Raw genomic sequence first — 17,077 nt, forward strand, 5'->3', positions numbered from 1 at the left:
GCCGGCAGATTTCGATTTGCTCTTGACGGATGTCATGCATGACACTTTCCGGTGGAGAGCGAGAATACGATATGGCAACACTATTTGTTAACTGCCACCGAATCAATGGATTCTCATGAGCTTTGTTACTAGACGAGGACACCGGTCAACGTCGAAGAAACCTTGAACACTGGTTCACCTCGATAATTAGTTCCTTACGAACTTGACGAGTCTAAATTCTGTGGACTTTTCATATTATGGAGGATTTTCCTTGGCAATGTTTCTCGTCTATACCTACAAATTAACATCCATTATATTCTCTAAATGCTTCTAACCGTGCGACGTAGATTAAATTTTTTCGTTCCTTAATATACGGCTCGATGTGAGCGCCTTGCCACTAAGCGAAGTCCTTTGTAAATCTATTGGCACCAACAAGACAGAGTAAATATCATAGCAAACAGCTGTGCTAGTATTTGAAATTTCGTTTCATTCAAGCAATTACCCGTATAATTAAAATTCTATTGCAGATCAAACATGCTAAAAACTACAACTACAAAAGAGTAAATAACATTAATAAAGAGTAAACAGAACTGTTCCGTAGAAGCAAATCTCATATTCACATATGAGATTCGATTAAATTTTGATGGACTTTACTAACAGCTGGTTGTGTCATATATTGGCTAGTTTTACTCACCTGGCCTGCTCTATTTCGCTGGTGCGACTCTGCCGAAGTTTGACCACCAGCACACGGATGATGTTCAGCAGAAACAGGAAGTTCAACTGCAGACAAGAATTCTTTAGTAAATATAACATGTGGTTCTACACATACAGTACGTTTAAAAACCTCCGAAGCGTCGTAGATGACGCTGGGACAAATAATTTAGTATAAGACGCAGATGTCAGCAAATTCCATAAAAGTGGATGATAAATGTTGAACATGTGCAAAGTACAGTACATCAAAACTTACCGCACTTCGTCACAAGTAAATGAGTCGCGTCCCACGAGAAAGACAGGCCGCGGTGCGTTCGTCACGAAGGTAGTCCTGAACTCATTCGCTCGCTCAGCTCAGCATACAAAATGCGTTTCTAAACCTTTTAACTCGCACCTGGGCGTCTACATACTAACGAGAATTCCATCTTCTACAGGAATCTGCTATTATGAAGTCTTACTGATTAGCATTACTACAACAACAAATTTTAACATCAATTCTCGACATAAAAGGTATGGTTCAAATGGCTCTGAGCACTATGGGACTTAACTGCCACGGTCATCAGTCCCCTAGAACTTAGAACTACTTAAACCTAACTAACCTACGGACAGCACACAACACCCAGCCATCACGAGGCAGAGAAAATCCCTGACCCCGCCGGGAATCGAACCCAGGAACCCGGGCGTGGGAAGCGAGAACGCTACCGCACGACCACGAGATGCGGGCGACATAAAAGGTATAACGGCTTGTTCGTAACATTTACTCTCTTTTGCTTAACAGTACTCGTTTCATGCAAGATGTGGTGCCTCATGCGGCTTATGATCATTTCGACATGATTTTGATTTTATTGTGCCCTAGTACAGTCGTAAAGAATTTTTAGTACGCCTACGTACTCTCTACCATTGTAGGACTAATAACAGTAAAATTCCATAATAATGGATTTCAGAAGAAGATGCAATTCTCGTTTGAACATACCCACCCAGTTACGAGTTAACAGGTTTAGAAAGGCAGCTTTTCTGATGAGTTGAGGGAGCGAGCGAGCTCAGCCTACCTTCGTGACGTACGCGCCGCAGACTGTCTTTCTCGTAGGCCTCGTAAATGAGTATAATGTTCCGAAATGCGTCGTTACTCTACCTTTAGAGTATTTCCCGACATTTGATACCCCGTGTGTCTTGTACTGCAGTACTTGTCTGATCGTCAACTTCGTCACTTAGGGCGTTTTTAAACGTTAGTAGGAATCACCCTGTACAGTTTAATGTTCAAAATTTGATAATACTATACTGATACAATATAGCGACTGTGAAACCTTCATCGATATTCCGAAAACTACGGACGGAATTCTGCGGAAGACTTAACTTGCAGTAGTCTTCATGTACACTCGATGACAGCTGTAGACGAAAAGACTAGTAGTGTACTGGACAAATGGAGTACATGATCCATGCCTTAATCCATACTAGTATTATAAAACCCAAAGTTTGTTTGTATGTTACGATTTCACGACCAAACCGCTGAACGTACAAGTGACCCAAAACTCTGTTAACATTCGAAAATTCAATACTTCACGGAATAACGTAGTCAGAGAGGTAAAAAGACACGTACGCTTGAAATGACTAAATGGGATTTTATGGAAACCGAAGAAAGTACACAAAATTAGCAACAGATGGTGCTTCAGTTGATAAGAAAGGAACAATTAGCATAACGATTGGTTTTTAGCAAAGGCGACATCCATAATAACAAAGGCTCAATTTGCTGGCCATCACTCCTCAACTATACATGTAGTTGAGGGACAATGCTGTGAACAGCACTGGCAGTGTGTCGGTAGGTATGGTGAGAAATTACGCTCGGATGTAGTCTTTTAGAACTGCTAATGACTTTTGACGATCATGGAGGATTTGCGACTTTAGATAACTCCACAACCAATAATCACACGGATTGACGTCTAGAGACCTCGTAACGCTACTATGACGGAAGGGGTGGCTCAGCACGCGATCCTCGCCAGGCTACGTGAACAACAGACCTTTACACGTGCAGCAATGTGACGCGGAACGCATCGTGCATAAAAGTCGTACCTTCCAGCAGGTAGGCTTTCCCGGCGTATACTGCTGATAAAGGTTTATTGCGTCTCCAGCCGGGTGGCATCGTTGATATATGGCGACGTTTCGCCAGAAGATGGGTAGTATGACACTTCCGGACACCTCACGATATATCAAATGTACCACCCGGCTGCAGACCCGAGAAACCTTCATCTTCCAGCAGGTGTTTCTCAGCCAGGCTATGGATGATGCCATTCTGTAGCAAATCGACGTACCTCGCACTTGCCACGCCAATAGTTTTAAAATCAGCACCCAACATTTCCTCGAAGAAATAGGGTCGGATAACGACTGATGTGGGAAATCTATACCACACTGTGACCTTCCCATCATGGAAAGAGGTTTCCAAGACAGTTCTTGGATTTTCGGTAGTCCAAATTCTGCCGTAATAGGTGTTCACCTGTGGCGTCAATGACGTTTTGCAATCCAGAGCCATTTGTTGGTCGGGTTTTGCACTCGGTTTTTGGTTTCAGTCATCTGTGTCATTTCAGGCACATGTGTCAAGTTTTACCTGGTACTTGCATTATTCCACGAATCAGTGCCTTTTTCAAACATTAACAGACTTTTGGGTCACCCTGCATTTTGATGAAATTTAATGTACAGATGGCTTGTACTCTGAGAAATTACAGAGTATACCCCATTAAGTAAAATGAAAAAGACTGGCGCACATCACGAATTATGTTACCCGAACAGGCAGATACGTGAGGGCCCCTGACATATTTTCTCGTATAATGGCTTACTCACCATCCCTCATCATAAAAACTGGCATACGAGCGCAGCCGCGAGTCACAGATAGTAAGCTGATATTAGCAGCTAATAAACCGTAGTACACTCTAGTGTATGGAAAATTACAAAGACACTTAGTAACTAAATCATAGAGCCGGAAATTACAAACGAATCCGTTACTAGAGGGTGGGCTAAAGAAAATGTCCTGCAATAAACTTTATGCACCCAAAGGCAGGCAACCTAACCCTCATCACCTGCACCATTTGTCGCTTGTTTTAAAGCGCTTAAAATATTATCTGTGCCACTTTTACACTGATTGTCAGTTTCCAACGAACAACTGACACTTGTTAAGAAACGTCTACACAACAACCGACAGTTGCTACAGAACACACCGCCAAGTTTAGTAAACGGAGATTTAGGGGCCGGAACGAGTCAACTGCTGCGAAGCTTTTGCACGAACGCTCTTTGTGCCTTCGGCAGTTCATGCAGCGAAGTGTTTCACGAAGCTTGTTCTGGATACGATTAGTTCGGTATTCCCTGTGGTACGTCAACACATCTGCAAGACAGCATATGAGTGCTTACTATCGTGGACGAGCAGCTGGACGCATCCAGGCTGGTCAAAATGTCACTACCGTGCTCACAGCAATGGGTGTGTCCAAAGACACCAGCTCGCCCTTTAACCCTCCGTTATTCGCGCGAAAATTCGTTACATGGTCACTAGCGTTGATGACAAGTGTCATCCACAAAGCAAGCGGTCTATTTGTATACTTTGAACGGTCTTCATGACTGATTTTATGATTTTTTATTAAATCTAAAGATAATACATTTCATATTCGTACACAGTATAATATATTCTAACGTCTGAAACAGTTCGACCATTCGAAGAACAATATCTTCACCTGAACTACTGCCATTACATGGTCCCCTCTGGTTGCTTACCGACGTACGGTTCTAAATTCAAAGTATAAGCTGGTTTTACATCAACCAAAGCAAAAACTTTTAACCCTTTCTTTGCTGGTTTGTGAGGGATTATTGACTGAATGGAATGGGCAGTTTCCTCTAAATGCCAAAAGCTGTTCGTCAACAGTAAGATATTCACTAGGTGAAAAATGTTTTTGGATATTTCTCGCAATTAATTGTTTGTGAATAGTTGAAGTACCTCTCTGATAGGAGCCAACTTGTAAGTCTCTCTGCGAAGGCCTCTATCACTTGACAGAAAATCCTAGAAAGTTCTGGTCTTACGTTAAATCAGTAAGTGGCTCGAAACAACATGTCCAGACACTCCAGGATGATGATGGCATTGAAACAGAGGATGACAAGCGTAAATCTGAAATACTAAACACCTTTTTCCAAAGCTGTTTCACAGAGGAAGACCGCACTGCAGTTCCTTCTCTAAATCCTCGCACAAACGAAAAAATGGCTGACATCGAAATAAGTGTCCAAGGAATAGAAAAGCAACTGGAATCACTCACCAGAGGAAAGTCGACTGGACCTGACAGGATACCAATTCGATTCTGCACAGAGTACGCGAAAGAACTTGCCCCCCTTCTAACAGCCGTGTATCGCTAGAGGAACGGAAGGTTCCAAATGATTGGAAAACAGCACAGGTAGTCCCAGTCTTCAAGAAGGGTCGTCGAGCAGATGCGCAAAACTATAGACCTATATCTCTGACGTCGATCTGTTGTAGAATTTTAGAACATGTTTTTTGCTCGAGTATCATGTCGTTTTTGGAAACCCAGAATCTACTATGTAGGAATCAACATGGATTCCGGAAACAGCGATCGTGTGAGACCCAACTCGCATTATTTGTTCATGAGACCCAGAAAATATTAGATACAGCCTCCCAGGTAGGAAGGCGTTCGGTACAGTTCCGAACTGTCGCCTGATAAACAAAGTAAGAGCCTACGGAATATCAGACCAGCTGTGTGGCTGGATTGAAGAGTTTTTAGCAAACAGAACACAGAATGTTGTTATCAATGGAGAGACATCTACAGACGTTAAAGTAACCTTTGGCGTGCCACAGGGGAGTGTTATGGGACCATTGCTTTTCACAATATATATAAATGACCTAGTAGATAGTGTCGGAAGTTCCATGCGGCTTTTCGCGGATGATGCTGTAGTATACAGAGAAGTTGCAGCATTAGAAAATTGTAGCGAAATGCAGGAAGATCTGCAGCGGATAGGCACTTGGTGCAGGGAGTGGCAACTGACCCTTAACATAGACAAATGTAATGTATTGCGAATACATAGAAAGAAGGATCCTTTATTGTATGATTGTATGATAGCGGAACAGAAACTGGTAGCAGTTACTTCTGTAAAATATCTGGGAGTATGCGTGCGGAACGATTTGAAGTGGAATGATCATATAAAATTAATTGTTGTTAAGGCGGGTACCAGGTTGAGATTCATTGGGAGAGTCCTTAGAAAATGTAGTCCATCAACATAGGAGGTGGCTTACAAAACATTTGTTCGACCTATACTTGAGTATTGCTCATCAGTGTGGGATCCGTACCAGATCGGGTTGACGGAGGAGATAGAGAAGATCCAAAGAAGAGCGGCGCGTTTCGTCACAGGGTTATTTGGTAACCGTGATAGCGTTACGGAGATGTTTAACAAACTCAAGAGCCAGATTCTGCGAGAGAGGCGCTCTGCGTTGCGGTGTAGCTTGCTCGCTAAGTTTGAGAGGGTGCGTTTCTGGATGAGGTATCGAATATATTGCTTCCCACTACTTATACGTCCCGAGGAGATCACGAATGTAAAATTAGATAGATTAGAGCGCGCACAGAGGCTTTCAGACAGTCGTTCTTCCCGCGAACCATACGCGACTGGAACAGGAAAGGGAGGCAATGACAGTGGCACGTAAAGTGCCCTCCGCCACACACCGTTGGGTGGCTTGCGGAGTATAAATGTAGATGTAGATGTATCACAGATATTATCAAACCTAAGACATCTCAACCTGAATCGGTTTTCACTTATGCATAAACAACTTGATTCAAGTCCGTTTCCCTTTGAGTTATCCCACAATTTCGATATACTCTACCTAGAACATATCAAAGATCGATGCAGATATAACAAACCAATGAAAGCTCTGATATCTATCGCATCTCTTTCTTTAGCATCCCTTTCCCTAGAGAAGTTACCACGAACTTCACTGAAGGATATATTTGTGCTTGTGGCGATAATGCTTATTATGTTTTCATCCAAGAACAAATTCAGAATTTCTATTTCTGTCTTTTAAACGAGCTTGTACATTTGGATCTCTACTAAACTCTGTCCGAGGTCTTTTTTGCATTTGACATTTCTTCCGCAATTTAAAAATAAAGAGAATACTTGGTAACACGGAAGGTAACTGCAGTCAGTTTCAATAAGTACAAATTTACGCACATGAAAGATCGATTGAATCCAGGAAAGCAATGAAGTAATACAGACTTACTTTGTTTCAGATGGTGGCTGCAGAGCTAGTACGGACGACCGGTGTCCTCCAGATTATAATTATGTTTCATAGACAATGTATCTTTCGTAGCTGAAAGCCAACAATGATTGGAGCTATCTGCTGGAGAGTTAACAGAAAGGTACTGAAAATGGCGCGATCTCAGTCCTGCCCTGTCAGACAAAACTGAGCGGGAAAGTCATGTGGATGACAAGCGTCATCCGCGCTAGCGACCGAGGGTTAAAAACAGCAGTTGAATGTGGAAATACTATGAAAAAGAATGGCGGTGGTCGTAAGTGGAACACCACACCGCAACGGCCTTAATATGCAGTTCTTGGAGCGGAAAGGAAATGACGTGTCACTCCAAGGCAGATCGCTAGAGACCTTGCAAGCGCCACCGGTACACGCGTCTCTGCCAGAATCATTTCGCGGCGATTAAATAAGACTGATTTGTATCTTCGGAATCCTGTTAAATGCATCCAACTTCAGTCACACCAGCGCCGAGAAAGATTTCGTTGCTGTAGGGAGCATGCTGGTATTGGCCAGCAACAATGGTCCAGAGTGATGTTCTCCGTCGAACCCCGATTCACTATGGCAAGTGAATCTGGTCACTAGTTGGTGTGGAGAGAGGGGGGAACACATTACACCAATAGGATGTCCATGAATGTCATAGATATGGCCTAGGCAGACATTATGCAGTGTGGCCGAATACCGCTCCACATATTTGTGCGAGGTACCGTTGCAGCACTGTAGTGCAGCAGAGAGATTGTTCCGGATGTCCGGCTGTTTAGGAGTGCGGTAGTTCCCTACTTTCTGTTTATGGACGACAATTCCTGACCACACTGGACCACTGAGGTGTCAAACACAACGAGAAGTAAACGGAATAGCCTACGTATTGCCCAGACATAAACACTTCAGAGCGTGCCGGGTATGCTCTTGCAAAACCCGTTTCTCAAAGAACGGCTCCTTCCCGAACCGTGCAAGAATTGAAAATCGCCTTCAGAGAGAAATGGGACGATACTCCGAAGGACTCCTCAAAAGCTTGGGAGCCAGCATGAATAACAATGCAAAATGTGCACTAGTACCTGAGGAGGGCGTATTCTACACTGAGAGTCTCATATCGACCGTAATGTTGAGCTCCTGACCTGTGTCAAAATGAACGGTATTTAAATTTATAATCTTGCTTTCGCATGTGATGAAATCCGTACCACTTTTCGTTATAAATACAGCAGTGGACCTCTGTTACGTATGTACTGTTTTCAAATCGTCCTCTATTGCGAGTGATTATTCTAGTCCAACAACATCTATGTTCCTTAGCGGTTGTCAAGCAGTATTTTGTTTCTTTTTTGCGTACCCTGTACATATACAACAATAATCATAGCTGATCGACTGACTATCAACCACCTTATGCGAATGACAGCTGACTGAGCAGAAAAGTCTTTCAACAACATGATTGAATAAAATGGCGACAGTACAAGCTGCCTCTAGCCTCACTGAAAATATACCGTTACTCATTTCAGTTATTTGCCTCGCTACAAACTAACTGAGTCGCCAGTGAAGCTTCTCAGTCAGCAACATTGCAACCAGGAGAAGGCAGAACTGAAGTCTCGTGAAACCTTGAGGAGCTTTAACACCATGTCAGTGGAATCACTCCGCATGGCGCCGGGAATCTACCCTATAGGCATCGACGTTGAGTCAAAGGATGCAACATACTGACTGAAGATAAGAAAATGGGTAAGGTATTAGCCAAAGCAGGGAGGAATATACAACACAAACGCCAACAGAGAAGGCGGTTTGTGGATACGTTGTAGAGCATATGGAACAGTGATAGGCGTCACAGAGTACACACAGATCCTTAACCGACATCCATGGCACAGTTCACCCCTTGAGCAGACGTAGTGCTAACACAACACAATTAAAGCGTGTAAATCACAGCCAAAGGAAATAACACTCGTGGGGAGTTCCCTGAACACTCTATACTACACTGCAGACAATTCAGACACGTGAATAAGTCAGAGCAAAAGCAAGATATCTTAAATAACGCAAACGATTGTCCAGCCCAATGGACACATTTAAATACTCTAAGAAATACAGTCTCCAATGTACTTTCTAACGAGTCTGTACGACGATGTAAGAAAAGAGAGCGAGTGAATCACGCAGGCGATGAAATTGATAAGGCCACTGACAATGCAAGCCTATTTTACATAGAATAATTAGCGACAGGCTTTTAGCCAGTATCAGTCATACGCAACCTATAATCAGAAGGAGAAATACACTGATGGAAAAAATTCGTAATACCAGAAAATAATTAATTTAGTGTAACGCAATTTCGGGAATACACCAGTCTATGTAATATACAGGGTGTTTCAAAAATGATCGGTATATTGGAAACGGCAATAAAAACTAAACGAGCAGCGATAGAAATACACCGTTTGTTGCAATATGCTTGGGACAACAGTACAGTTTCAGGCGGACAAACTTTCGAAATTACAGTAGTTACAATTTTCAACAACAGATGGCGCTGCAGGTGATGTGAAAGATATAGAAGACAACGCAGTCTGTGGGTGCACCATTCCGTACGTCGTCTTTCTGCTGTAAGCGTGTGCTGTTCACAACGTGCAAGTGTGCTGTGGACAACATGGTTTATTCCTTAGAACAGAGGATTTTTCTGGTGTTGGAATTCCACCGCCTAGAACACAGTGTTGTTGCAACAAGACGAAGTTTTCAACGGAGGTTTAATGTAACCAAAGGACCGAAAAGCGATACAATAAAGAATCTGTTTGAAAAATTTCAACGGACTGGGAACGTGACGGATGAACGTGTTGGAAAGGTAGGGCGACCGCGTACGGCAACCACAGAGGGCAACGCGCAGCTAGTGCAGCAGGTGATCCGACAGCGGCCTCGGGTTTCCGTTCGCCGTATTGCAGCTGCGGTCCAAATGACGCCAACGTCCACGTATCGTCTCGTGCGCCAGAGTTTACACCTCTATCCCTACAAAATTCAAACGCGGCAGCCCCTCAGCGCCGCTACCATTGCTGCACGAGAGACATTCGCTAACGATATAGTGCACAGGATTGATGATGGCGATATGCATGTGGGCAGCATTTGGTTTACTGACGAAGCTTATTCTTACCTGGACGGCTTCGTCAATAAACAGAACTGGCACATATGGGGAACCGAAAAGCCCCATGTATCAGTCCCATCGTCCCTGCATCCTCAAAAAGTACTGGTCTGGGCCGCCATTTCTTCCAAAGGAATCATTGGCCCATTTTTCAGATCCGAAACGATTACTGCATCACGCTATCTGGACATTCATCGTGAATTTGTGGCGGTACAAACTGCCTTAGACGACACTGCGAACACCTCGTGGTTTATGCAAGATGGTGCCCGGCCACATCGCACGGCCTACGTCTTTAATTTCCTGAATGAATATTTCGATGATCGTGTGATTGCTTTGGGCTATCCGAAACATATAGGAGGCGGCGTGGATTGGCCTCCCTATTCACCAGACATGAACCCCTGTGACTTCTTTCAGTGGGGACACTTGAAAGACCAGGTGTACCGCCCGAATCCAGAAACAATTGAACAGCTGAAGCAGTACATATCATCTGCATGTGAAGCCATTCCGCCAGACACGTTGTCAAAGGTTTCGGGTAATTTCATTCAGAGACTACGCGATATTATTGCTACGCATGGTGGATATGTGGAAAATATCGTACTATAGAGTTTCCCAGACCGCAGCGCCATCTGTTGTTGAAAATTGTAAGTACTGTAATTTCGAAAGTTTGTCTGCCTGAAAATGTACTGTTGTCCCAAGCATATTGCAACAAACGGTGTATTTCTATCGCTGCTTGTTTAGTTTTTATTGCCGTTTCAAATATACCAGTCATTTTTGAAACACCCTGTATGTGTCAACATCGGAAGATCACAGGTCAACGAAACCGTGAGACAAACCATGGCAATTGTGAAATGCTGGTACATTAAGAGCCCATGCAACTGCCAGAATGTTGAATGCAAGCGTCCACACGTGCATGCATTGTATTGTACAGGTGCCGGAGGTCAGTTCGTGCGATAGACATCCATGCCTGTTGCACCTGGTTTGTCGATACAGAAACGTTATTGCTGTTTGGGATGACGCTGAAGTTTTCGTTCAATGATGTTCTATATGTGCTCGATTGGAGACAGATCTGGTGATCGGGTAGGCCAAAAGCGAAATGTCGACACTCTGCAGAGCATGTTGTGTTACAACAGTGGTATGTGGGCTAGCGATACCCTGTTGTAAAACATCGTCTAGTTTGTTGTTCGTGAATGGCAGCACAACTGGCCGAATCACCAGACTGACGTAAAAATGAGCAATTATGTGGGATAATCACGAGAGTGCTCCTGCTGACATGGGGAATCGGACACCATAGCATAACTTCAAATGTAGGTCCAGTGTGTGTAGCACGCGGACAGGTTGGCCGCAGGCCCTCAGCTAGCCTCCTTCTAACCAATACACGGCCACCACTGGTTCCGAGACTGAACCAGTTTTGATCAGAAAGCACAACGGACCTCCACCCTGCCCTCCAATTAGCCCTCGCTTGACATCACTGAAGTCTCAAATGGCGGTGGTTTGGGGTCTGTGGGATGCACTCAACAGGGTGTCTGGCTCGGAGCTGTCCTTGATGTAACCGATTCGTAACAGTCCGTTGTGTCACTGTGGTGCCAACTGCTATTGAAACTGAAGATGAAGTTCGATGCTCCCGAGCCATACGCCGAACATGATGGTCACGGAGACGGATGGACTCAGGTCTTCTTGTGATCGTACAATCTCGTGAGCACCACTGCCAGGAATCATGTACAGTGGGTACATTCCTGCGTATGGACTCAGGTCTTTTTATGATCGTACAGTCTCGTGACCACCGCTGCCAGGAATCATGTACAGTGGGTACATCCCTGCCAAGTCTTTCTGCAGTATCGCAGAAGGAATATCCAGCTACTCTTATCCCTATTAGACGACCTCTTTCAAACTCAATGAGTTGTTGATAATCCCAAAATGTTCAAATGTGTGTGAAATCTTATGTGACTTAACTGCTAAGGTCATCAGCCCCGAAGCTTACACATACTTAACCTAAATTATTGTAAGGACAAACACACACACCCATGCGCGAGGGAGAACTCGAACCTCCGCCGGGACCAGCCGCACAGACCATGCCTGCAGCGCCTCAGACCACTCAGCTACTCCCGCGCGCCGTTGATAATCCCCTCTTTGTTGACTTGTAAAGGCATTCTTGACGAACATCAATTCCCCACGTCCAGTCTCAAAGGTACCTAACACTTAGGACCGTTACAGCGTGTATTTAAAGCAAACGTGATTTGCATCCTCATAGTGATGCGACTAGCGTCATTCATATGCGAGTGACACAAAAAACTGAATAAACATCATCTTTCGGATGTAGAAACACGTCTACCAACTTTCTTTTATGCCACACAACTCCTTCTTGGTTTTGCTATTATTTTTTCCATCAGTGTACATGTTCAACTGACGCGTTACATTTTAGATGACTGTTATTTTATGAGCGTTAGAGAAGTGGCATTAGATCAGCAGTTTTCGATGTTAAAGGTAGCAGCCAAACAGGAGTGCAGGGCTGGAAACTCTCCCAAAATCCGATCTCTTTTTGGTTTAAGTGGTCGGCATTTCTTTTCTGTTATACACTGACTTACAAAGATAAGTGAACCACCCGGATGGGAGGAGGAAACAAAACGAAACTTTCCTGGTTCATGGAGTATGTGATGTTATTTCAGTGATTACAAAATCGAATCAGATTTACAAAGAACTTCAGTGATCAGCACTCTTTTCAAAGTGACATTGCGCTCCCTCGTCCTGGATCCATGCAGTGTTTCGGTTGGGAAGAGTGTCATTGTCAAGAAGTCGTTGTATCCTCTCCTAAGGCAATTGGCCCGCGTGTGATGGATGTGGATTTCATATGCTTTATACTTGCAGTGGGGTGGAGTTAACGGACGAGCAGTTCCCACACATGTTCTGTCGGGGAGAGAGATCTGTGTATCTTGTTAGCCGTGCAGTTATCATGAAGACAGTTCAGACTCATATGCCATTTGTAAAAAGAGTATCATCGTGTTGAAAAATTGCACCACGAAACTGTTACGTTAGAGGTAATATTTGATGATACAGTCTGTCGATAACGTACTGTTGTGACGTCAGAGTTCGCTCAATCACTACTAGACACGATCTGAAGTAACAGACATACACTCTGGCGCCAGGATTAACACTGCTTTGCTTGTCTAACCTATGGGAAGAATGGGACCTCCCCCGGGTAGCCACCATACTCGCTGACTATGGTCACCCGGTGTAGTGAAGAATTGCGTTTCATTGCTGAACACAATGCGGCGCCGTTCGTCAGCAGCACATGCTTCCCGGTAACGACACTAATCAAAACATAGCGCTTCTTTTGTGGTATCATCGACAGCATACACATTCCGGCTGCTGTTAGTCTCCGTCCAATGGTGTGGGATGACACATTCTGTTGCAGGGAGTCTCTTACTTGTTCTCGGAAGACAAGCGCACGTGCTAGCGGATTACGATGTGCTTGGTGCACAATATGGCGGTCCTCCATTCCGGTGGTCAGACTTCAAACATGGTTCAAATGGCTCTGAGCACTGAGGGACTTAACATCTGTGGTCATCAGTCCCCTAGAACGTAGAACTACTTAAACCTAACTAACCTAAGGACATCACACACATCCATGCCCGAGGCAGGATTCGAACCTGCGACCGTAGCGGTCACGCGGTTAGAGACTGTAGCGACTAGAACCGCACGGCCACACCGGCCGGCTTGGTCAGACTTCGTTGGCCAGAAACTTGACTGCGTGTGTGCTTGCCGTCACGCTCTCGTGCAGCCCAACTTTGCGACAACTAGAAACTAAACTCCCCCAGAACAGGCCATGAAGGACCAACGCCACCGACCGATTGCCGAGTCGTCCTCAGCCCATAGGCGTCACGGGATGCGGATATGGAGGGGCATGTGGTCAGTACACTACTCTCCCGGCTACTTGTCAGTCAAGTAGCTCCACAGTTTGCCTCATAAGAGCTGAGTGCGCCCCGCCTCCTAACAGCGCTCGGCAGACCGTATGGTCCCCCATCCAAGTGTTATCCCAGCTTGACAGCTCTTGACATCGGTAACCTCACGGGGAGCGGTGTTATTACTGCGGCAGTGCAATTGACAAACATTGGTACACTGTCACATCCAAATGCCCAACAAATCTGGATACTGTCGTGGGCTCCATTGTGATAGCTCAACATCTGACGGTTGTTACGCCCATTATACGAGGTGCATTCAAGTTCTAAGGCCTCGGATTTTTTTTTCTAATTAACCACTCACCCGAAATCGATGAGACTGGCGTTACTTCTCGATGTAATCGCCCTGCAGACGTACACATTTTTCACAACGCTGACGCCATGATTCAATGGCAGCGGCGAAGGCTTCTTTAGGAGTCTCTTTTGACCACTGGAAAATCGCTGAGGCAATAGCAGCACGGCTGGTGAACGTGCGGCCACGGAGAGTGTCTTTGATTGTTGGAAAAAGCCAAAAGTCACTAGGAGCCAGGTCAGGTGAGTAGGGAGCATGAGGAGTCACTTCAAAGTAGTTATCACGAAGAAACTGTTGCGTAACGTTAGCTCGATGTGCGGGTGCGTTGTCTTGGTGAAACAGCACACGCGCAGCCCTTCCCGGACGTTTCTATTGCACTGCAGGAAGGAATTGGTTCTTCAAAACATTTTCGTAGGATGCACCTTTTACCGTAGTGCCCTTTGGAACGCAATGGGTAAGGATTACACCCTCGCTGTCCCAGAACATCGACACCATCATTTTTTCAGCACTGGCGGTTACCCGAAAATTTTTGGTGTTGGTGAATCTGTGTGCTTCCATTCAGCTGGCTGGCGCTTTGTTTCTGGATTGAAAAATGGCATCCACGTCTCATCCATTGTCACAACCGACGAAAAGAAAGTCCCATTCATGCTGTGGTTGCGCGTCAACATTGCTTGGCAACATGCCACACGGCCAGCCGTGTGGTCGTCCGTCAGCATTCGTGGCACCCACCTGGATGACAGTTTTCGCACTTTCAGGTCGTCATGCAGGATTGTGTGCACAGAACCCACAGAAATGCCAACTCTGGAGGCGATCTGTTCAACAGTCATTCGGCGTTCCCCCAAAACAATTCTCTCCACTTACTCGATCATGTCGTCAGACCGGCTTGTGCGAGCCCAAGGTTGTTTCGGTTTGTTGTCACACGATGTTCTGCCTTCATTAAACTGTCGCACCCACGAACGCACTTTCGACACATCCATAACTCCACCACCACATGTCTCCTTCAACTGTCGATGAATTTCAATTGGTTCACACCATGCAAATTCAGAGAACGAATGATTGCACGCTGTTCAAGTAAGGAAAACGTCTCCATTTTAAGTATTTAAAACAGTTCTCATTCTCGCCGCTGGCGGTAAAATTCCATCTGCCGTACGGTGCTGTCATCTCTGTGACGTATTGACAATGAACGCGGCCTCATTTTAAAACAATGCGCATGTTTCTATCTCTTTCCAGTCCGGAGAAAAAAAATCGGAGGCCTTAGAACTTGGATGCACCTCGTAGATGCATTACGGGGACTGTAATAATTTACATACCCACGAGCGGTGTCTCGTTTTCTTCTTCTACTGACATTCGACGAAGTGTTGTAGGTGCCTTACCCGTTTTTCTCAGGCACTGTATTTTCTATCGCGTTTACTTTAGTTCTAAAAAAATCCATGTCTTTCTTTTCTCTTCTCAAAGAATACCTGCAGTAGGAATAGGTTTAAGTGTACCTTCATGCTTATGTCGAAGAGCATAAACACAATCAAGTTCATATAATTAACTGATGCGTGGTTAATTATTTGTGGGCCTGCGCTGCTAACCAATACACATGTTCAAACTGATATACGGGAGAACTTCGACCTGTCATGTGATTGGCATGTAATAATAAAGAAATAAACAATTATATGTAGATAAATAAATAACTCCGAAAAGTAATCTACAATTACCGTTACTTCTCATTTTCCATACGTGGTCGAAATCGAAGAAAGAAAGAAGAATAAAAAGAAGAAGAAACTGGAGTTGCGACTTCTCCGTTGCCTTTTATATTGTAATTTTCCTTAACAAAAGAAATATGCGAGTACATTTTCTTTGCAGTAGTTAGAGATTCTTGGTGAAACCATTATGTAATAATCGTAACATTAGCTATAGCCCGGGTCGAGAAACTGTTCTTCACATGACGATGATTTTTGTTTTCAAATTCATTTTCTAGTGTTGTACGACTGCAAAGCTAACGACCTTGCTACGCCTTTGAGATAAATGCTTTCTACAACATTTTTGGTGCACTACTGACGCTTGTAAGTCTGGATTTGTCCTGTGGATATTATCGTTGTTTATGTGACAAAATTTGATACTGAATGTGCAACATGTGAACGTTCCTTCGTGCTCAGTTCACACGCAGAGCAACTAATTTCATCTTCACCATAGGTAACGCTGCAATTTCTGCACAGCAGAACAATGTTCGTCTACTAACTTCTACATTTGTTTTGATGACTTTTGTCTATCTTTTCGATGTGCCCGTCAACTTATTTTTTTCTGTACCGCTCCAGCAGTCTCTAGTGAATGGAAGCATACGAACAATTTTGTCGACGTCATTTGAGTTTTCGATGTTAGCTTTCTGTTCTGTCTGATAGGAAGGACGAACAAGCGTTGTACTCGTCTAAGTAATCTGTTTCGTACACAACCTGGTAATTTCCGCTATAGAATCCTCAAAACTAAGGCTCTCAATTTAGGTAGCAATACTTAACCTCATGTGATATTTAAATTTGCCGTGCATACGGACATTTACGTTTTAGGTATTATTTATCGAATAATTGTCTTATTTCATCTTAATTAGTCTACTGTGGAAAGGCATCGAACGAACAAACATAAGGATTTCACGTCCTGATTACGATCACTAAAGATGAGGCACAAACATGGAATAGGGATTCAGCACCGCGTAACGTACTGAAAGTGACGAATGGAAACGGATCTGCTGTATCATATTTCGTAACAAATGTGGTACTGAAATAATTGCCTAATAC

General features: G+C 44.2%; 1 protein-coding gene across 1 annotated transcript in view; it reads right to left on the minus strand.

Moving 5' to 3' along the window:
- The window catches only part of LOC126150433 (PDF receptor-like), a 492,332-nt gene that overhangs the window by 58,652 nt on the left and 416,603 nt on the right, over positions 1-17,077 (minus strand). The window contains exon 11 of the mRNA XM_049915877.1: positions 674-759. Coding sequence (XP_049771834.1) covers positions 674-759 — 86 coding nt within the window. The remainder of the gene's footprint in view (positions 1-673; positions 760-17,077) is intronic.

The sequence above is a fragment of the Schistocerca cancellata genome, chromosome 2 (assembly GCF_023864275.1).
Source record: "Schistocerca cancellata isolate TAMUIC-IGC-003103 chromosome 2, iqSchCanc2.1, whole genome shotgun sequence".
Classification (NCBI taxonomy): Eukaryota; Metazoa; Arthropoda; class Insecta; order Orthoptera; family Acrididae; genus Schistocerca; species Schistocerca cancellata.